This window comes from Balaenoptera acutorostrata, chromosome 14, assembly GCF_949987535.1.
Source record: "Balaenoptera acutorostrata chromosome 14, mBalAcu1.1, whole genome shotgun sequence".
NCBI classification, from domain to species: domain Eukaryota; kingdom Metazoa; phylum Chordata; class Mammalia; order Artiodactyla; family Balaenopteridae; genus Balaenoptera; species Balaenoptera acutorostrata.
In genome coordinates, this window is record NC_080077.1 from 5,804,470 (window position 1) to 5,827,318 (window position 22,849).

The window sequence follows — 22,849 nt, forward strand, 5'->3', positions numbered from 1 at the left end:
ATTATGGAGGTTCCTTAAAAAACTAAAACTAGAACTACCATACAACCCAGCAATCCCACTACTGGGCATATACCCTGAGAAAACCATAATTCAAAAAGAGTCAGGTACCACAATGTTCATTGCAGCTCTATTTACAATAGCCAGGATATGGAAGCAACCTTAGTGTCCATCGACAGATGATTGGATAAGGAAGATGTGGCACATATATACAATGGAATATTAGCCATAAAAAGAAACGAAATTGAGTTATTTTTAGTGAGGTGGATGGTCCCAGAGACTGTCATACAAAGAAGTAAATCAGAAAGAGAAAAACAATTACTTTATGCTAACACATATATATGGAATCTAAAAAAAAAAAAAAAAAAAAGTGTTTCTGAAGAACCTAGGGGCAGGACAGGTATAAAGATGCAGACGTAGAAATGGACTTGAGAACATGGGGTGGGGGAAGGGTAAGCTGGGATGAAGTGAGAGAGTGGCATGGACATATATACAGTACCAAATGTAAAATAGATAGCTAGTGGGAAGCAGCCACATAGCACAGGGAGATAAGCTCCATGCTTTATGTCCACCTAGAGGGGTGGGATACGGAGGGTGGGAGGGAGACACAAGAGGGGGGAGATATGGGGATATATGTATATGTACAGCTGATTCACTTTGTTATAGAGGAGAAACTAACACACCATTGTAAAGCAATTATACTCCAATCAAGATGTTAAAAAAAACACAACTAATTCACACTAAAAAAAAAAAGTATATTATGTCGTGAATCCATCAGATTGTGTCTCCAAAAGCATATAAACAAATTTTGCCTGTAATCCAGTCGTTACCTGAATTGGAAGCTTGTGTTTTGTGTGACCCACATAAAGATAATAGGGATATGACATTTCTGTACCCAGATGTGTCTGCTCATGTGTATCTCATCATTTCTTGCTTGTTTTTCAAATGTGCTTACTAGTAATGATTTTATTTTTTTTTAAAAAGTGAAAGGGGACATAAAATTTAGATGTGCTTGGTTATTTAGGCTTCCTCTTATTTAAATGTGAAAAGTACTTTTCACAAAGGAAATATGTATTTGCATATGCTTATAAAATACTTACGTTGAAATATACAAATCGCAGTCATTTATGATCCCTTAAGTAGTCTTTAAGTAGAATAAGAACTTAAAATATCATTTGTTAATTCATTAGTGTTGGATTATAACTTAGACACCGATTTTCTGTAATTAACAGGTCTTCAAAGCAGACAATTTATTTGGTTGTTTTTATTGTATTTTTTCTTTGACATTTCCTTTCTTTTTGATATTGCTACATTTTTAAAAGGGAAAGGCATCAAGTTAGGACTCTCATCCTAAAAAAGAATTTAGACAATATTACCAAATGGCCTCTGCTTAAATGTCACTTTATTAATGGAGTCTCCTCTTACTACCCCATAAAACTGTATCCTATCCTCCCATGATTGTCTCTATCACTCAGCTTTATTTTTCCTCATAATATTACCATTTAACAGTTTCTATATTTACTTGTTTGATTGTTTATTATCTTACTACTATAATACAAGTTCCATGAGGACAGATAATTTGTCTGCTTTATTCATTGCTATGTTTCCAGAGTCTAGAACAGTGCCTGCCACATAGTAGGCATTCATGTAATGTCTATTCAATAAATGGATGCTTCTTACTAAACTGCATGGACATCAAGTAGATGACACAGAGTTAAAAACATCACATACATAAGAATACAATTTCAAGATGATCAGAATACTGAAGTTTAAATAAACTAATTCTATTTTCAGCAATAAGTAATGTTCAGTGACCTGATCCAAAATAGGTCCCAAAGGAACAACAAACTACAATCTGTAAGGAAATATAAAAATAAACAGCTATGAAAAGATCTTTGGGGCTTGAAAATAAAATTAAAAATCTGTCTCAAATAACTGTCCTAACTCTTGGCTCTTGAGGAGATGAGTAGATGAAAATTCTAATTGCTATTGTATTAAACAAACAAAATGTGTAAAATGTAAAAATATAGTATTTTAGTGAATTATTTGAAACACCAGCTTTAAAATATTTATTCATGATATATCAGGGGCTATGGTAAGTCAAAGTTAAATAATGCTCTGCCTTCGTCATTTCAAAATCTGCCATCACAAGGGGAGACATGGAAGCAGATTTCTATCTTGCTCAACTTTGAGACTAATAATAGGACGTGCTGGTTTCCCAGAGCAGGGTAACTAAACCATGAGTAAAGGTTAAGAGGTACGAAACAAGACGACATGTTTGGGAATCCACAAGAGCAAAGGTTTCTGATGTATAAAGTACAAGACAGAAAATGATGAGAAAAACTAAGGTTATTATTTAAGAAGCCATATAGTGATATTTTATATTAATAACATGCAAAATTTCTTACCAAAAAAGTTTTGTACAATACTAGCATATTCTGTACAGGATGTATTCATTGGGTTTAGACATCATTATTTCTGCAAACTGACCTAAATTCTAACATTGTTGACCAGAGAAAATATTACTGGTAATTTTGCAACTAGCCAATGCTTTTCCCAATGACACAGAAACAATTATGAGAGTCTTCATTTCTTCTTCATGAAATGAATCATCTGCTAAATTGCTGCTTGAGATGTGAAGCTAGTCCCAACTGTTAGTTTATTAAATGTAATAAGTTACAATAATGAAGTGTTAAAATTATAACGAACACAGGCAGAAAAAGCTAGATTCCCAGACAGAATTATAAAAATCTTAACTTTTCTATCTTTTGACTTGTGGTTTTAATATTACCAGTCTAGTACACTAGCACTGCCTGTATTGCATTTCAAAAAATATAAAGAAAAAAGAATAATGTTCATAAAAGAGCAATCTACTTTGTGCATATACAAATACTTCATTACCCAAGAAATTCTTCATAAATAGAAATTAATAAATCTAAAGTGATTTGTTCTGTGAAGGATAATTTATAAAAAACTAAATCTCTTCAATACAGTGTTATACTTTGTTGAGTTTTAAAAAATAATTATGTTTAATAGAATTTTGTACAACTTACTGCACATGGAAAGCATTTAGAAGATGTTTTTCAATTGATGGGCTAATGCTTCCCAAGAGACTCAGTATTACCAGATATAAATAATGAGAAAATATAGGTCTCCTTAGAGTCACCCCATCATCCTTAATTTTCTGGTTAAATTTTACTGAACGAAAATTGAAATCTTAACTCCAATAGAAACAAGATATCTATATAAACACACATACATATGTACACACACACATTATATTTACAAATATGAGAATTAGGGTTGGCACAAAATCTTTGTCTTTTCCTTGTGATTTTTCCAAGCCCAAATTTTACTACCTTCAAAACAGATTTAGTATTTGTCTGTGTTTATGTGCACACACACATACACACACACAAAGTCATGTAATATAAATTAGCTAATTACAGTTGCTTAAATAAAAGACTTGCATGAGAAATACAAAGAGTATTTTATTTCATCGATTTTTTTAAGTGGGAGCATTTTAGATTTGGTCTTACAATGGAAAAAGGTTGTATCTTAAGATAGTTCTTTCTCTGTATCTAGGATAAGATATTAGGCTAATTGAGAAAACAATCCTATAAAAAGACTTCTGATCAATATGACCATAAAAAGCTATAAAAAGCTGGATGAAAGATTATGAAAATCCATGGCCATTCTCAAAAGTAAGAAAGACAAATATCAAGTTCTCAGAAATGAAGAGGAAGTGATGGGCAATAACCTGGTGAAGAAAAGTGGAGTCCGATTCACATAAAAATCAGTTCAGAACCCGCACCCGTGGAGGGACCACTTGAAATCACAGGGATGCCCCCACACCTCAGGGCAAGCGGGATTCCCAAGGAAAGTACATTCCACAAAAGGGAAGCTCTGAGTAGAAGTATCATAAAGCACTTGAGAAAACAAAACAGCTGAGAATAGAAGAAAGTGGCATATTCTAACTCACACCCCTAGAAACAGAGATAATAGGTGAATGTGAAAGAAACTTTAAATGAATATATCTTAAATATATAACTCAACAAAGACAGTAAGAAAAACCAAAAAGCAAGAAAAAGACATAATGAAAAAAATGGGCAGATCTTTTAAAGAAACAAAAATAAATTTTAGCATTGATATTCACTGAAACTGAATTTTAAAAATTTAACACACTGGTTACGCAGTAGATTAAACCTAACTGAAGAAAGTGAATTATTAAGTTGGAAGATAGATTTGAGGAAATCATGTAGAATGAAACACAGTGGATTAAAGAGCTTGGAAGAAAGAAAAAAGAGACTAAGAGATACAAAGCTACAATGAGTAAGTCCAATTTGTATTTAATACAGACTCCAGAGTTTTCTAATTTAAATCAGATTGAATGCCAAAAAGGATAAATCTTTAAAATTAACACTTAGGTAAAAATATGAATAACAGTATATGTTTCAAAATACCGTATAGAATTTTGGAGTCAGTGATATCTCATTTATACTTGGAATTGCCACAATATGTAGATATATAGGTATGTGGATTGATCATCTCAAGGTCATTTTATAGGTAAAATTTACTATTTGTCTATATAGTAATAAATAGACAAGTAGGAGGAAAAATCAAGTGTCAGGCGACTGCATTCACTGAAATATATACAAATTTATGAACTGATAGAAATTTTGTAGAGCCTCACGTTTTAAATATTTGTCTACAAAAGTTATTTGAACCAAATAATTAAAGTAGCAAATGTTAAACACACACTGAATAAAGGATTCAGAATTTATGAGACACCAGGGATGCACATATACAGAGGAAAAGCCATATGAGGACACAGTGAGAAGGCAGCCGTCTGCAAGCCAAGGAGGAGGCTTCAGAAGAAACCAGTTTTGCTGGCACCTTAGTCTTCTTGGACCTCCCACCTCCAGAACTGTGAGAAAATAAATGTTGATTCGGCCAAAAAAAAAAAATTTATGAGCTATGCAAGAGGAAGCAATTGAAGACTTGATATGTACTCTTTGGACACTTCTCAGTTTCTTTGTTGGATAGTAATCTATTCTAGCCAATAAACTTCTTAAGACCAGAGTCCATATCAAGCAGGCTACAGAGCACATCACTGTGTCTCACTTATTATAAATATTCAATTTCTTTATTAGTAGATGAGTCACTGTTGCCTGGACATTGATGAAATCACATCACTTCTCTGTTATAGAATTCAGTCCAATAATGGACAAAACTAAATAGGACTCCGTTATTTTAAACAGTTTCTGGACAAGAGTCTCTGACACAGTGTCTCCCAACATGCCATCAAATTACCTATGAAGATGCAGAAAAAGAGGAGAACATAACACGTAACTGAAAACCAGGTATAATAATGAATGCACAAGCAGGAAGAAAAGGAATTTCTACAGATGAAGAGTACAATGGAACTGGATTGCAAAACCACTGTTCATGGTCAACTTGTATTTTGCAACCAGAGGCACCCATCCTAAAGCTGGTAGGTGTTTTTTTTGTTTTTTTTTTGAATCCCTCCTACACTTTCTGCCCCCTCAGAAACATAAGGTCTAGAACAAACTCCATTGAGGGGTGGGCGTGGAGTAGAACACTATCCTGCTGCTGTGAAGTACTTGCTTTTTAAGACAAAGTGCGATCCTTTCCATTCTCATCCCCATAAATATCACACCCACATCCAGTCACAGCCAACTCTCAGAAAACAATTGAACAGGACTAGGGACAGAGACCCCTGGCAGCACACTGCATTGCATCCTAGAAAGTGGTGTGCCCCACAAGCAAAATGCTACAGGTAAGGGCAGAGAAAAACACAGCTGAGTATGTGTGCATTTCTGGGATTTGCCTACTCCATCTATATCACTGTCAGAAGTCACAGAAAATTCCTTTTTATGCCTTTTTATGCCAACAGAACAGAACCAGTTGAAGCATGATCATACCAGACACTAGGGATTGGCTGAGAGCTTGGCAGTCCACCTAAATATACCTGATAAGGAGAGCTCACTGGTCTCCAAGCAGAGAATGAATGAGGTCAAGCACAATGACATGTTCTAAGTCTTGGCAAACACCAATTCTAGATTGAGGTAAAATTGAAAATAATGGGTTTTATAAATATCCTGCACAGAAAGGAAACAATATCATCTTATAGACTTAGATGCTGAGGAAGCCCCTTTAAATTCACTACTTTAGTAATCAGTGATTTTGAGAAATGGCCATGCTCAAGTGTTCAAGAAGCCAAATCTTTATGAAAGAAGAGCAGAAATCCATATGATGAAAATAGGCAAAAGCTAAAAAAATGAGATTTGTACCATTAGGGAACAATCAGACATATCTGCAAGACATAATATATACAAAATGTACCATGATGCTGATAATAGTAGTGCTTATTATAGCAAAATATTGAAGAAAAGCATTAATATCTAAGGAAAACATTACTATCCAACAATATGGAATTGGTTAAATTATGGAGCACTCTAGAGCTTCCCAAAATGATTTTTAAAGTGCATATGCAAGTTATGACTTGTAATTACTTGAAAAAAGTTATGAAGTATGAGTGAAATGTTTTATAAAATTTGCATACGTACATAGATTTGCATATGAGAGAAAAAAGGGTCTGAATAGTTAACACTAATAATGCAAAAGAGGCTACCTCAGGGTTGTGGGACTATGGTTGATTCATATTTTTATTTTTGCTTATCTGAATTACAAAATACAGATAAAATATCAGAACATTTTCTGTGATAAACTTATTTGTACAATAATTTTTAAGCCAGTATGTACAATGATATGAGTCAGCAATACAAAGATTTGCAAGATTAGCTATAGCAGTGGAAGTAAAATTTGAACTTGAGACGCTAGTAGACAAATTGTTACTAAAGAAAATAGAAAATATAAGAAAGCTCTCTTATAAGTTTTTTAAAAGTGAATAAAAAGATAAAAATATTGAGGGAGACAGTGATAGAAATGACAGGATAAAATATAAGTTTACAGTCTACACATATTTGTTCTAAGAAAGGATTTAAAAATTGTAACAAAAATAATAATCAAGGAAGTAGACAAAATAAGCTTACTATATTAAAGAAAAGCTCAATGAAAACAAAAAATAAGCATGGTAGCAACTTCTAATTATACACAAATAATGCATTTACCCAGACTGTCAAACAAAATAAACAAGCAAACAAAAACAGATCAAAGGGATAAAAATCACACTGGCCTTTGTTTCTCAGCAATTATATGTTAGAATACAATGGTGTTACATTCTTCAGAGATTTGGAGGGGGACAGTTGTAATTTAAGAATATTAATTTGAATCAAATGTGTTTCATGTATGAAAGTTGAAAAATTATATTTTCAAGATAGTCAAGGATTCAGAAATATTCAACCCATGTACCTGTTTCTTATAAAATTCCCTAAACATATACATGAACAGAGAGAGATGAATCTAAATAAGAACTCAAGAAAGGGGAATTTATGGCTTGAAGGTTTTATGAGTTTTTACCTTATTCAGACTGGAATGCAATCTTGGAAATTCTTCAGGATTTTTTCTTGTAAGGGATATGTCTTAGGTTGAAGGCAGAGACTGATTTTATAGTGATTCTGTTGACTATCTTTGTTCATTTTTTATACTTTTCCCAATAGTAAGAAATGTGTTTCATATTCAATAAACCTTTTTCTTAATATCTCTTGCTATTCTCCAAAAATATATTAACAACATGTTTACAGTGGCAAATCCACTAACGTGGTTGGCATGGTAGCTTCAGAATTGCTTAAGGAGAAGCCACATGTACCTAGCCCAAAGCAAAGCTACACAGAGACACATATTGGCACATATTTCTTCCCAAGGCCTTGAGTAATGACCACTGGAAACTTTAAAATGCATATTAAACTATGGTTATCTATTTCGTTGTTGCTCTTGTTAAGTTTGACAAAACTATTCATTATTAATACTCTTGTGGCCATTATGTCCATTATTAATCTCCTCTTCTAATTAGGTCTTTGAATGTTCCTTTGGGTTCCCTAACAATCATCATATGCAAACTCTTAGAGGAAAACATAGGCAGAACACTCTATGACATAAATCACAGCAAGATCCTTTTTGACCCACCTCCTAGAGAAATGGAAATAAAAACAAAAATAAACAAATGGGACCTAATGAAACTTAAAAGCTTTTGCACAGCAAAGGAAACCATAAACAAGACGAAAAGACAACCCTCAGAATGGGAGAAAATATTTGCAAATGAAGCAACTGACAAAGGATTAATCTCCAAAATTTACAAGCAGCTCATGCAGCTCAATATCAAAAAAACAAACAACCCAATCCAAAAATGGTTAGAAGACCTAAATAGACATTTCTCCAAAGAAGATATACAGATTGCCAACAAACACATGAAAGAATGCTCAACATCATTGATTATTAGAGAAATGCAAATCAAAACTACAATGAGATATCATCTCACACCAGTCAGAATGGCCATCATCAAAAAATCTACAAACAATAAATGCTGGAGAGGCTGTGGAGAAAAGGGAACCCTCTTGCACTGTTGGTGGGAATGTAAACTGATACAGCCACTATGGAGAACAGTATGGAGGTTCCTTAAAAAACTAGAAAGAGAACTACCATATGACCCAGCAATCCCACTACTGGGCATATACCCTGAAAAAACCATAATTCAAAAAGAGTCAGGTACCAAAATGTTCATGGCAGCTCTGTTTACAATAGCCAGGACACAGAAGCAACCTAAGTGTCCATCAACAGATGAATGGATAAAGAAGATGTGGCACATATATACAATGGAATATTACTCAGCCATAAAAAGAAGTGAAATTGAGTTATTTGTAGTGAGGTGGATGGACCTAGAATCTGTCATACAGAGTGAAGTAAGTCAGAAAGAGAAAAACAAATACCGTATGCTAACACATATATATGGAATCTAAGAAATAAAAAAAAAAAAGGTCATGAAGAACCTAGGGGCAAGACAGGAATAAAGACACAGACCTACTAGAGAATAGACTTGAGGATATGGGGAGGGGGAAGGGTAAGCTGTAACAAAGTGAGAGAGTGGCATGGACATATATACACTACCGAACATAAAATAGATAGCTAGCGGGAAGCAGCCGCATAGCACAGGGAGATCAGCTCGGTGTTTTGTGACCACCTAGAGGGGTGGGATAGGGAGGTGGGGGAGGGAAGGAGGTGCAAGAGGGAAGAGATATGGGAACATATTTATATGTATAACTGATTCACTTTGTTATAAAGCAGAAACTAACACACTATTGTAAAGCAATTATACTCCAATAAATATGTTAAAACACACACACACACACACACACACACACAAATCATCATATGAAACACAGTTTTAACAAAGCTAAAAACATACATGCAGAAGACAGACTGAACTAAAACAATATACTGAAAGTGGTTATCTTCGGATGAATGTTATCTTATTGTATACATTTTATTCATTTTCAAAATTTTCTAAAATAACCATCTATTATTTTAAACTATAAAAAAGTCAGAAAATCTAAGAATAAGTGCATACAATTTTCATATACCATACAATGACAAATTTTTTTTACAAACTATTATATATACTATGATCACAACTGAGAAGAAGAAAGATAAGACAGAAATACTTTGAAAAATGTTAACAGTTGCATTCAGTGAATGGTGGAAAGATGATTGATTCATTTATTCCTTTTACTTTTCAATATTTTTTATTTTATATAATAAAATGTATATATTTCATATTGAGAATAAACCTTTATAAGCAATAATAAGGATAAAAATTTGTATTTTTTACATGAGTTTAGCTGATTATTCTACCAGAATTAATTTTTGCATACAACTTTGCATACAACTTTGCATACAACCAGGATAACCTTCTTTTGATAAAGGTAAAATATAATTTCCTGAAATTTTTGCCACAAATATGTATTAAAATTGATATGACTATTCATTAATACTTTATTTAGATTTTACCTGAAAGAAAAGGAGAAACTTTATTATAACTTCAGGGGGTTGAAAATTTACTAAGTATCTGGAAGCCTCAAATATAAAGAGACACTGACCACTCTAAATAAAAACATCAAACAAACATTGATTTTTTTTTTTACTCTCATGCCATCAATCTGATTCCATTTGTCATCTGTCAAAGAACTTTTGATCTCAAAAGTACTTCAGTAAAGAGATGGGCTATGTGACAAGTGATAAGACAGAGAGGGAACCATTCATTAAATTACTAATTGGAACAGATATGGAATTTCGCCCTCCGGGCAGATACAGAAAAAACGTCAAAGCCCGATTTGTGTCCCCAAACCAGACTTTCTGAAAAGCAGCAACACATACTTTTCGTTTAAAGATTGGAGTACTGATATCTCTGAGATGGCAACGTGTATCACTGAGCGGGTGGCAACAATCCCACTTCTTCATGGGAGAGTGATAGGGTATCTTAGCTGTGGCACCCTTGCGCTGCAAAGACCACGCCTACTTTTCAACAGCAGGGGGCTGCGTAACTTGAAAAGCAGGAGTGATTTGTTTTTCTTGTAGATGTCAGTCCACTGAGATGAAACTTACAGCACTGCTTGTTTCTCTTGGGATGTGAATTGTCTTTAGCCGATGCCTACCGAATCACTGTCACATAGCAGCGGCCGACCTTTCTTTTCAATCTATGCACTTTCCAGGAGTTATAAATCAGTTGACTTTCAAGCTCGATGAGATGGCATATGCCCTAGTTTGAAGAACAGATGGAGGCTTGGGGGAAAATTGTTTCTGCAGGCTTGCTACAAGCAGCACTGCTCCATAAAAGTGAACCATTCACACTAATTTCTCACATAAATTATATAGGCAGCAGGGAGCACCAGCCCATTCAGCAGAAAATCTTTCATCTAGCTTTCAGAGGTCATCTAACCAATTTAAATTAAAGTTATTTCTGATACATGGCTGTATTTTCATGCTGTACCCTTCTAAGACATAGCAATTCACATCAAATAAAAGAATGGCATTAATTGTTCATGCAGTCCCCTCCTCCAAAAAACATAGAACAGCACAGTAATTGCCAGGAGATTATTTTTTTCAAGACTTCTAGAATAAGCTCTGTCTATTAATTAATCACAGAGGAATTAATAGTGGAAATGTGGCAGCTCTCTTGTAGAAAAATCAGGTAAATTGTCACTTCTCTTGTAAAATTTGCCTTACAAATTCTACTAAGGCCTGTTATCCAAACTCAAACTTTGACAGTTATCAAAAGAAACAGAAGCCCAGGACAATTCCATGAATACATTCATTCTTCTTCATGTGCAACAAATTATTCAACTCAAAGAAATTTGCCTAGAAGATTTTAAAGATCAATATCGATTTTGCCTAACGGGGTAATAGATACGGCATTAACTTTTTGAATCCTTAAGAAACTGAAACATTAAGAAATTGAAGGCACCACAGGACTAAATTATTAATCAAAATTATAGAGTTTTGAGAACAATATACTGAGGGTTAATGGATTAGGTATCATATCACAGTGTGACTTACTTTAAAATGCAGTAGTATTTACAGATAATGAGCTATCATGGTTTGGGGCTGATCTTAATTGTAAGAAAATTAGTACACATTTCAATAATAATTATATTCAATAAATGTTTTTCCTGGTAGGAAATTATCAGTTATGTCAATGAAAACAGTCACACTGACAGAGCTTTTTATAGTTCATGAATACCAATGCCTCTAAGAACTGAAAAAAAAAAAGAGAACACATTGGAGGAAAAAATTCTGAATAGAGTCACACATGAGTGTTAGCAACTAGGGGGTCGATACAGAATTGAAGGTATAGTACAGCCACCATCAGCAGAAATTTTTAAAACAATTTTAGGCATTTAATTAACTTAGGCACAGCATTTCTTTACTTGGATATCCAGACTGGACATACATTTTGAGTCATTTAGAAAGAAAAACAAACTTGTCATTTTGGAATTTAAGAAATTTAAGAAATCAGTAATCATTGGGAAAGCATTACGTATAACCTAAGCCTTTTCAAGGTAAAAGTTCAACCTACAGAAACTATTGCATATAACTCTGGACTGTGCATTCAAATTAACTTGCTGGTGCTGATCTTCTTAATTTGCTACCAGAAGACTTGGCCTCTATGGCTAATTTCTAATCAATGTTTGTTCTTTGAAGTATTTCGTGAACAACGCAAAATATAGATATTTTAGTAATTGTGAAACAAACTTTCTTAGACCTCCCAATTAAAAAGAGCCACACCAATCATTCAGTACATGGTCATCACAGATGAGAGTAAGGCCTAGAGAGTGAGACGCATGGTTGCAAAACAGTGTTGAGAGAAGTAAAACCAGTTGCAAGATGTTTTACATTCATTCAGTACACATCACTGGGCACCAACTCTGTGCCAGATACTCTTTCAGGCATAGCACTGGGATAAAGGAGTGAACAAACTAGGAATACAGACAGAGTCCCTGCCTTTGAAGTCTTTAGGATATGTCATTTTCATTAGCCTTGCTATTGGCTCCACTGTAGACCCTATCTGGTTTTCATTTTCTCTCATCTTTCCTATTATATGCTAAATTTCTGTATTTTATAGTTCTTTGTAAAACAACGTAAAATCTTTTAGTATTAAAGTGGGATAAAATATATAAATAATACACATATTACTTATTGGTTAAACAAATGTCACCACAACATGGCCATATGAGGGGTTATAAGGTGCTGAGAGGGGGGGTTTGAGGCAAAGTACAAGTCCATTTTGAGCTTTTCCCTTTTTGAGACAATTTGAAAGTTTGCGATTTTAGTCACATTTGTCATAGGGTTTTCATTATATCTTGATTTGGCTAGACAGTTAATGTCTATTTCTTATTCAAACCTTTCTAATATCTGGAACATCCTTAAGCATGTTCATAAGAAATTTAGTGGAAAACAAGACTCTCAGTGCATGCCAGTGCATGTCACATTCTGTCACGTAGCACGTTATCAAGGACAGATGGAGAAAGGTGATTTCTACTAATATCTGCTGCAACAAAATGTCTATAAAGCAAAGAAATTTAGAGACACCTTAGTGTAGTTGTAGCTATTTTCATCTTAGTTCATCAGAATAACTGAATGGTTTATAACACCATATAGTTATTTTTTAAAATCCAATGTGACTATTTTTCTCCAACTCTTTCTCCCACGGTCTACATTGAATACTATAAAATAGTATTCTCGCACAATTTTTAAAAATGTCTTGGAATTAGAATTTATAATAAAACAGTGAATTTCATAGTGCACCGATGATTCATAGTTTGCTCCTCATTAAGTGTGTAAGTAACAAGTAGTATTTCAAGTTCTTTTGAGTGACTACTTGAAGTGATTTCAGATTCCTGCCCAAAATAGGGAACTAGAATGGACTCCTGGCTCCTTCTCCTGGGGAAACAAGGGGAGGAAATGTGGATTCTGGGAAGTAATAAAGGGAAGGAAGGAGGAAGGAGAAAGGGAAAGGGGAGGAAGAGGAGGAAGGAGAGGAATAGGAAAATAGTGAGGGTAGAGAGGAGAGGGGCAAGGGGAGGAGGAAGAAGGGAAGGAGAAGGGAAAGTAGAGGGAGGTGGGGGAGGAGAAGGAAGGAGAAGATGAGGAGGGGGAAGAGGGAGAAGACGACTCCTCAGGAGACCTGAAGGTTGTCTTAAACTGATGGGTGGAGAATGTCTAGTGGCAGAAGCGAGAGGATAGTTCCCAGAAAAGCGGTGTAAACGCCCACATAATTTTATATTCTCCTATGACTCGTGCTTTAATGCTTAACTTTGGTGCAATTTAAAGTTCCCTTCCACCAAAGGACCACATTCTACACTTATGCCTTGCTTCAACCCTCCTTTTTTGTTATTATTATGTTTTATTAGAGTATAGTTGCTTTAAAATATCGTGCCAGTTTATACTGTAGAGCAAAGTGAATCAGCTACACATACATATATATCTCCTCCTTTTTGAATTTCCGTCTCATCTAGGTCACCACAGAGCACTGAGTAGAGTTCCCTGCACTATACAGCAGGCTCTCACCAGTTATCTACTTTATACATAGTATCAATAGTGTATATATGTCAATCCCAATCTCCCAGTTCATCCCCCCGCCCCCCCCGCCCCGGTATCCACATGTCTGTTCTCTACGTCTGTGTCTCCACCTCTGCCCTGCAGACAAGATCGCCTACACCAATTTTTTCAGATTCCATATATATGCGTTAATATATGATATTTGTTTTTCTCTTTCTGACTTACTTCACTCTGTATAACAGTCTCCAGATCCATCCATGTCTCTACAAATGACCCAATTTCATTCCTTTTTATGGCTGAGAAATATTCCACTGTATATATGTACCACCTCTTCTTTATCCATTCGTCTGTTGATGGACATTTACGTTGCTTCCATGACCTGGCTATTGTAAATAGTGCTGCTATGAACATTGGGGTGCATGTGTCTTTTTGAATTATGGTTTTCTCTGGGTATATGCCCAGGAGTGGGATTGCTGGGTCATATGGTAGTTCTATTTTTAGTTTTTTAAGGAATCTCCATACTGTTCTCCACAGTGGCTGTATCAATTTACATTCCCACCAACAGTGCAAGAGGGTTCCCTTTTCTCCACACCTTCTCCAGCATTTATTGTGTGTATATTTTTTGATGATGGCTATTCTGACTGGTGTGAGGTGATACCTCATTGTAGTTTTGATTTGCATTTCTGTAATAATTAGTGATGTTGAGCATCTTTTCATGTGTTTGTTGGCCATCTGTATGTCTTCTTTGGATAAATGTCTAGTTAGGTCTTCCACTCATCTTTTGATTGGGTTGTTTGTTTTTTTGATATTGAGTGGCATGAACTGTTTGTATATTTTGGAGATTAATCCTTTGTCTGTTGATTCTTTTGCAAATATTTTCTCCCACTCCGAGGGTTGTCTTTTCGTCTTTTTTATGGTTTCCTTTGCTGTGCAAAAGCTTTTAAGTTTCATTAGGTCTCATTTGTTTATTTTTATTCTTATTCTCATTACTCTTGGAGGCAGGCCAAAAAAGATCTTGCTGCAATTTATGTCAAAGAGTGTTCTGCCTAGGTTTTCCTTTAAGAGTTTTATAGTGTCTGGCCTTACATTTAGGTCTTTAATCCATAATTTTGGAAGTCCTAGCCATGGCAATCAGAGGAGAAGAAGATATAAAAGGAATACAAATTGGCAAAGAAGAAGTAAAACCGTCACTGTTTGCAGATGACATGATACTATACATAGAAAATCCTAAAGATGCCACCAGAAAACTACTAGAGCTCATCAGTGAATTTAGTAAAGTCGCAGGATACAAAACTAATACACAGAGATCACTTGCATTCCTATACACTAACAATGAAAGATAAGAAGGAGAAATTAAGGAAACAATCCCATTTACCATTGCAACAAAAAGAATAAAATACCTAGGAATAAACCTACCGCAGAAAACTATAAGATACTGATGAAAGAAATCAAAGACGACACAAACAGATGGAGAGATACACCATATTCTTGGATTGGAAGAATCAATATTGTGAAAATGACTACACTACCCAAAGCAATCTACAGAGTCAATGCAATCCCTATCAAATTATCAATGGCATTTTTCAAAGAACTAGAACAAAAATTTTACAATTTGTATGGAGACACAAAAGACCCCGAATATCAAAAGCAATCTTGAGAAACAAAAATGGAGCTGAAGGAATCAGGCTCCCTGACTTCGGACTATACTACAAAGCTACAGTAATCAAGACAGTATGGTACTGGCACAAAAACAGAAATATAGATCAATGGAACAGGATAGAAAGCCCAGAGATAAACCCATGCACCTATGGTCATCTAATCTATGACAAAGGAGGCTAGAATATACAATGGAGCAAAGATAGCCTCTTCAATAAGTGATGCTGGGAAAACTGGACAGCTACATGTAAAAGAATGAAATTAGAACACTCCCTAACACCATACACAAAAATAAACTCAAAATGGATTAAAGACCTAAATGTAAGGCCAGACAGCCCTCCTTTAAGTAGAAGAAGTTGAGACAATGTGCCAAAAGCTCTGCAAGTTTGTATGACATTTCTTCTGTCTCCAGAATGTCCTCTAGGTAGAGCCTCACCCCATCCCACACTATGCTTATAAAGGGGTATGACTCATATCACAAAATTACAGGAGACTGAATAATGGAAATTTAAGGTGTGGAAACACAATTTTTAAATGTCCATTGTTCATGCTGATTATCTGCTTTGTAACTTATTCAGAAGGGTTGGCTCTTGATCAACTTCTGTTGCTTGTACTCTGGATACTGAACATATCAGCAACAGAACAAAGTCATGTTTCCTGAAGGTTAGTAGAGTCAAGAAAAATGCAGAAAAGTAAGTGGATTAAATGTTTAGAGCAATTAGTATGCTTTGTAATGGATTCAACCATTCACAATCAAGAATTCTTCAGCTGTATTTAGAAAATGCATATTTAAAAATAAAAAAGTATGCAGAGCTTGCCTGGTACATTTCGTAATCTAGATTAAATCTATCATCTTTCATAATCATTAACTTGCCACCAATAAGTATATAGAAAATTTCACTACAAATATTTTACAAAACTTCTTTCATGTTAACCAAGGAATGTATAAGCCCAGCCATGACCAAGATGCACATATCAGTCTTATTTTTTCATTTTAATAAAAATTCTTACATAGCTATAGTCTCCTATCTGGCTAGCAGGTTCAGGCATTTATTTTTGACTGTCATTATCTTTTTCTTGTGCTAAATGATTTATTTTACTACATCCTGAATATTTAGAGATTACATATTTACTTTGGAGAATATCTAGAGATATGGCAATAAAAAAAGTAGGCAGTAAAGAGCCTTCATAAAATCCACAAACACAATGAGGAGTCCATCATAAGACAGGAAACCAGCTCTAAATCTTGGGCATTTAACTTTTTTTTTAAATTAATTTTTATTGGAGTATGGTTGCTTTACAATGTTGTATTAGCCTCCACTGCACAACAAAATGAATCAGCCATACACATACAGCTATCCCCTCGCTTTTGGACTTCCCTCCCATTTAGGTTACCACAGTGCGTTAGGTAGACTTCCCTGAGCTATACAGTATGTTTCCATTTTATACAAAGTATCAATAATGTATATGTGTCAATCCCAGTGTCCCAATTCCTCCCACCCCACCCCTTTCACCCTTGGTATCCATACATTTGTTCTCTACTTGACTGTCATTATCTTAATGTAGAGCAGCACTGTCTAATATGGTAACCATGTGGCTATTTAAATTAAAATTAATTAAAATTTAAAATTTAGTTCCTCAGTCTCTCTGGGGACATTTCAAGTGCTTAACGGCCACATATGGCTACTTGTAATGTATTAGACAGTACAGATGCAGAACATTTCCACCACTGCAGAAAGTTGCATTAGACAGTGCTCGGATCTTTAGTGATACCGCAAGGAATATACTAAACTGCACGGATTGTGGCATTTGGTCTGCCCTGTTGTTTTGACATGTGGAACAAATGACCATTTCATGTGCCTTAAACTATGATGGTAGCTCAGGATGTGGGGTTGAGAAACCTAACCTTGCGAGGACATTTGCCTGTCTCTAACTCTTACTTCTACGATCTGACTTTAGTAAGTCATTTATTAAGTATTACTGTAGTAGAGTGCCTTTATTATTTCAAGAATATATGGTGATTTCTAATATGGTGATGATCAGGTCAGCTAATCCAGAACAAAAAGAGGGGGAATTTGAGGTCTTGGGCAGGGATCCTCTCTCAGCAACTTCACAGACTGGAATGAGCCTGAGATGCTGGGGAAGTCTTCATCAGGGTTTAGGGCAGTGATTTCTTGGTCTTTCAGGCCTCTTGAAATTCTGATAAAGGAAATGGATCTCCTTGCCACTTAATTATACACACCATTTCAGGTACTTACCACCGCCCTTGGAGCCTCAGGGATATCACAGGGAGTGTGGAGAGAGGACAGGTATTTTCCTGGGAATCAGAGATACTCAGGAGCCTTCAGCAAGGGGCGAGCTATGACATGAGATGAGAAGTTTGCTTGACCAGGGCTCTGTCCACACACGGCGAAGTACAGTTCAGGGTCTGGGGTTGTTCAGTTAGTTTGTTCTTGTGGGGTGCATGCGGAGCCCTGCTTCCTTCAACATTCGAGGTCCCTTCCTTAGAAATGGCATCCTAAAAGAAGGCCTCTGGTCTTACCAAGTACCAGACTTTCCCCATAGTACATGTGCCAAGGAATAAATATGAATATATTGAGAGACTGCTCACAAGCCTGTGCTTAATAATTTTAATGTTTTATCTTCAACATTACAGTAGTACAATTGAAATCTGGTTGATAAAGCTTTAAAAGGTAGAAGTCTACCGGTTATAGGATAAGATGTTTCTTTAAATGTATGCTATTATCCTACCAGTGGCAGCAAATAAATTGCTTCCTCTTTATTCTGACTTTTTAGCTTGCTGAATCAGTACAATAGTCAATAGTAGCTTAAAAGAATTAATATAGTTATAAGAAAGAAAAGCAATTTATATACCCTCTGACTGTTGGATTATCAAAGATAAAGCAAAATGATTCATCCTATATTTTTATTATTTTCAAGATGAATTTTTTCTAGTCTCTTGACATTTCTAAAAATTACTCATACGATTATTCAAACAGGTCAAAAAAATCTATGAATTCTTTTTATTGATAGAATTTTTGTGTGCTAAAATTACTTAAAACACCAAAAATCTACTCACTTTTTATAAAGAAATATGGCATATTCTTTTACTCAAAAGGAATCAAGTTCTTAAGAACCTGCACTATGTTATAGTGAATGAATTGGTACATAGACTAACAAACACAAAATCCATCTAACTAATCAAATACAAACAAAACCCCAAATTAAAGTTTTTAAGAATAAAATATCTAAATTAGTTATACTTGCTATAAATTTTTTCTCATTATGCACATTTTCACATAACAAATGCAAATTTTAAGAGAGATGATTAAAACCAGGATAATAATGTCCTTCATTCTCCTAAAAAAATTATGACAAAACTTAATAACAAGGATATCTTCAGATTTCTCTTGCCAATTTTTAATAATTCTAAGTTCAATAACTGGATATCATGTGACTGCTCAAGATTTCAAAATGTTTGATAATTATATGAAAACATTTAAAGACATACTAGAAATAATGCAAACAATTCTTTCAGTTTTTCCATAAAAGAAGGAAAAGGTTAATTTTAATGAATTTCTAACCTATTTACTTTGATGAATTCTACACTTTGATCATTTTTATTTTTTAACATAAATTTATTTGTTACTAATTATAAACAATCCTGACGTTCACCCTTCAGATACTACTGTGGGACTTTTTTATTACATGGATCAATTGCTAAATTTAAAATGATATTTGGCAAAGCCTTTTATGTTCCTTAACCTGATGTGATGCTCATACATGTGCAACTGCTTTTCTTTCTTTAGGCAGAGAAGCCCTTTTAGCTGATAAATATCACCCAAAGCAAAGTCCTTGATAACAAAAAATAATTAAATAGCAGAAGCTGGTTAGAGATCAGCATTCATTTTTCAAATTAAATGTAAAAGCCTTCTTCAGTTAAGAGATTGGCAAGTTTTTACAAATAACATCAGTGAACCTTTTAGAAAGAAACAGCCACATTAAAATGGAGTCATTAGGCAATACATTTATTTTGAAACCAATTAACCTTTTGTCAGAAAAATGTCGGTGCTGTAATGGTTTCAGCGGCGGAGGTCAGCCTCTAACAGGGCACGTATGACAGCCACTGTGCTGGCTGACACGTGCTGCAGACAGAGAGGAGAGGGAGGCAGTGAGAACCGGCCTTTTTTTGTATTCCACACTGCATTTCCAGGGAGCAGACAATCTTGACCTATCCATTCAGGTAATTAAAGCTTCCATTTGGAAGTGTCCTGCAGGAAGGTGAAATGTGGGGGAGATAAATGGCTGTTGTTCTTTGTATCCAGCCACCAGTTCCATAATTTGATGGACTGCCTGAAACAGGCTGGGATGCCAGGTTCTCATAAAAATAGAGATGAATTGGTCAGCACACAATTCTCTAAGGCAAAGCAACTCTGTCATTTTCTTTTTTGCAGGCTATAATTTAATTGTTAGTCAAGGTGGACAGCTGACACAGGGGAGCTTTCTCTCAGAGCTTACCTACCATCTTCCATTCACTGAGAAATCACTCCAGCTTATTTACTTATCAGCCAACTTTGTTCGACATTGGGAAATGTCACTTCTACAGGGAGCACAGCTGGTTCTCCCAGCTGTGCCCTGACTTACCTTCCACGCTATTTTGTTTCCTTTTGAATCATGTTCAAGGGCAATTGGGAAGTCCCCTCGTTCATAAAATTTTCGAAATGCTGTGGGCTTCGTTGGTCTTTCTTTAAATGCTCCTGCAGTTGGAGGGCCTCTCACCTTTAAAGAAAAAAAAAAAAAAAAAAAGGAATCAGGTTTTAAAACACATTGGAAACTGCACAGTGAAAAGACTTTGGCTTTTATGTTTCATTTTGTATAAAATGTTCTGGAAGACAAACCAAATTATCTTAATAATGAACAACTGAAATCTCACTAATACAAACATTTGGAGAAGAAAATTATTTTATAATAACTATTAAGGATTTACTTTACTTCAAGCTACTTTACAAAGCATTCCTAGAAAATGTCACTTTAAAATATCACTTTATAACGAAGAAAAGCCTGAACTTCTGTTTAAGGAAAACATTTTAATAGAAGCAACTAAGTTCAGAGTGTTAAAACTTTTAAGATTCTGAATAATTGCAAATTCTAATCTCAGGTCTGATATACTTTGTAGACTACTCCAGAAATAAATTTAAAATATGTCCTTCAAATCTTTCTATATAAATAAAATGTTAGGATATGTTCTCATGTTATAAATATTAACAATAAAACCATAAAAATGTGATATAAAATTAAGTGATGATAAATGAGAGAGTTTAAGAAGAAAAATGGTGGTCTACTGTGTGTGCATAGCATACATTTGGTAACATGAATTTATGAGCAAGAAACATTAGAAGAGATTATACGAGAATCTTTCACCTGCCAAATTATGAGTTTTATGAAAGAAGAAACATTTCATATTGAGTTATTCACATTGACTCCAACTTTTAAATCTGCATTATTTACATATGAACTAATTCATTAGGTTACAAAATTCAAAGTGATTAGTGAATGACTATCATTAGAAAATGATAGTCGACTGTATTGTTCCTTATATATAGTCTAAACATTATTATCTTTACCTGTTTGTAAAAAAAAAGGTAAATATTAGTCATCCATTAGTTTAATAAAAACAATTATTTTGTTAATTCTTAAATAGACAAGAGAGCAAATAATTTACCTACTATCTTAATATTTTAAGTTATTTGATGCAATATTAATTTTTAGTATCTGTGTGAAAAATAATTTTAACAAAGTACATATAAAAATAGATCTAATATAACAAATATTATATATTATATAATGACAAATACATTTTATCTGAAGCACACATAAAGACTAAGATTAGAAACTGAGTAGGAGATTAAGAAATACCTTATCAAGATGATTAAATGCTGAAGTGGAATTGAAGAGTGAGGTAACACAAAGGCATTTATTAGAGTTTAAAATGTTCTTCACTACATAGCACATTATTCGCAGCAAATGATTACGTAAGTAACTGAAATGACACTGGGCAGTGGAGAAGCAAGATTTACTCTTACTTACTGAAGATTTAAAATTTGTTCTGGTATTAGAATTTTTCAGCCAAGTTCATTCAATTGTTAAATGACCATATGCATACAGCAACTACTTTGTGCAGAGTTCTGAGCTGGATGCTATATATAAAGGAGGACATTCTCAACAATGTTAGTATAATGGAAACTGTGGAGATGTCACTCCTGGACTTTTGCAATTCATGGAGCAATAAATTTTGAAACATATTTTTGGGAAATGATAAAGAATCAACAGTTTTTTATTTTGCCAAGAAGTTACATCAAAAAAAATTACTATTTACCATCATGTCACCATTTTAACACCCCCCAGAAGTTGTAGAACATAAACTAAAGAAAGTAAACATAGCCAGCATGCATATGTATTTACAGAAAGTTACAGTGCAATAGTACATATGTGTGTGCATGTGTATATGTGTATTATTATTATTTGTATACAGATACCTCATTTTTTATATTTTTGAAAAATTAATTTTTAATGGGTAAATAGCTATATATATAGTATGATACATATATATATATATATATATATATATATATATATATATATATATATATATATATATATATATAAAATGGACTATTATTCAGCCACAAAAAGAAGGAAGTCCTGCCATTTGGAATGACATGGATAGACCTTGAGGATATTATGCTAAGTGAAATAAGTCAGACAGACAAATACTGTATGATCTCACTTTTTTGTGGAATCTCAAAAAAAACTGAACTCATAGAAACAGAGAGTGGAATGGTGTTTGCCAGGGACTGGGGGTGTGTGGCATCTATTGATTGTCTTTTTTCATTCGCTTTACAATCTTCCTGATTCTTGGTGTGACAACTGATTTTTTTATTGAAACCTGGACATTGGTGTGTTATGAGACTCTAGATCTTAAACCTTCTGCTTTAGCTGGTTTATTCTGACACCTCTAGCAGAAATGAGGTGGGGGGTGCCACCTGATTACTACCAGGCTGGGGTAGAAGTACGGGTATCCCACCTGGCCTCGGTTGAACCATGTGGAGGGAGCTCCTCATTAACACTGGGTGAGGGTGGGAGTTTCAGCACCACTGGCCTC

At 34.5% G+C, this 22,849-nt stretch overlaps 1 protein-coding gene across 1 annotated transcript in view; it reads right to left on the bottom strand.

The window, feature by feature from the left end:
* PACRG (parkin coregulated) overlaps positions 1–22,849 on the bottom strand; it is a 526,594-nt gene that overhangs the window by 428,332 nt on the left and 75,413 nt on the right. Inside the window, exon 2 of the mRNA XM_007186085.2 lies at positions 20,332–20,466. Coding sequence (XP_007186147.1) covers positions 20,332–20,466 — 135 coding nt within the window. The remainder of the gene's footprint in view (positions 1–20,331; positions 20,467–22,849) is intronic.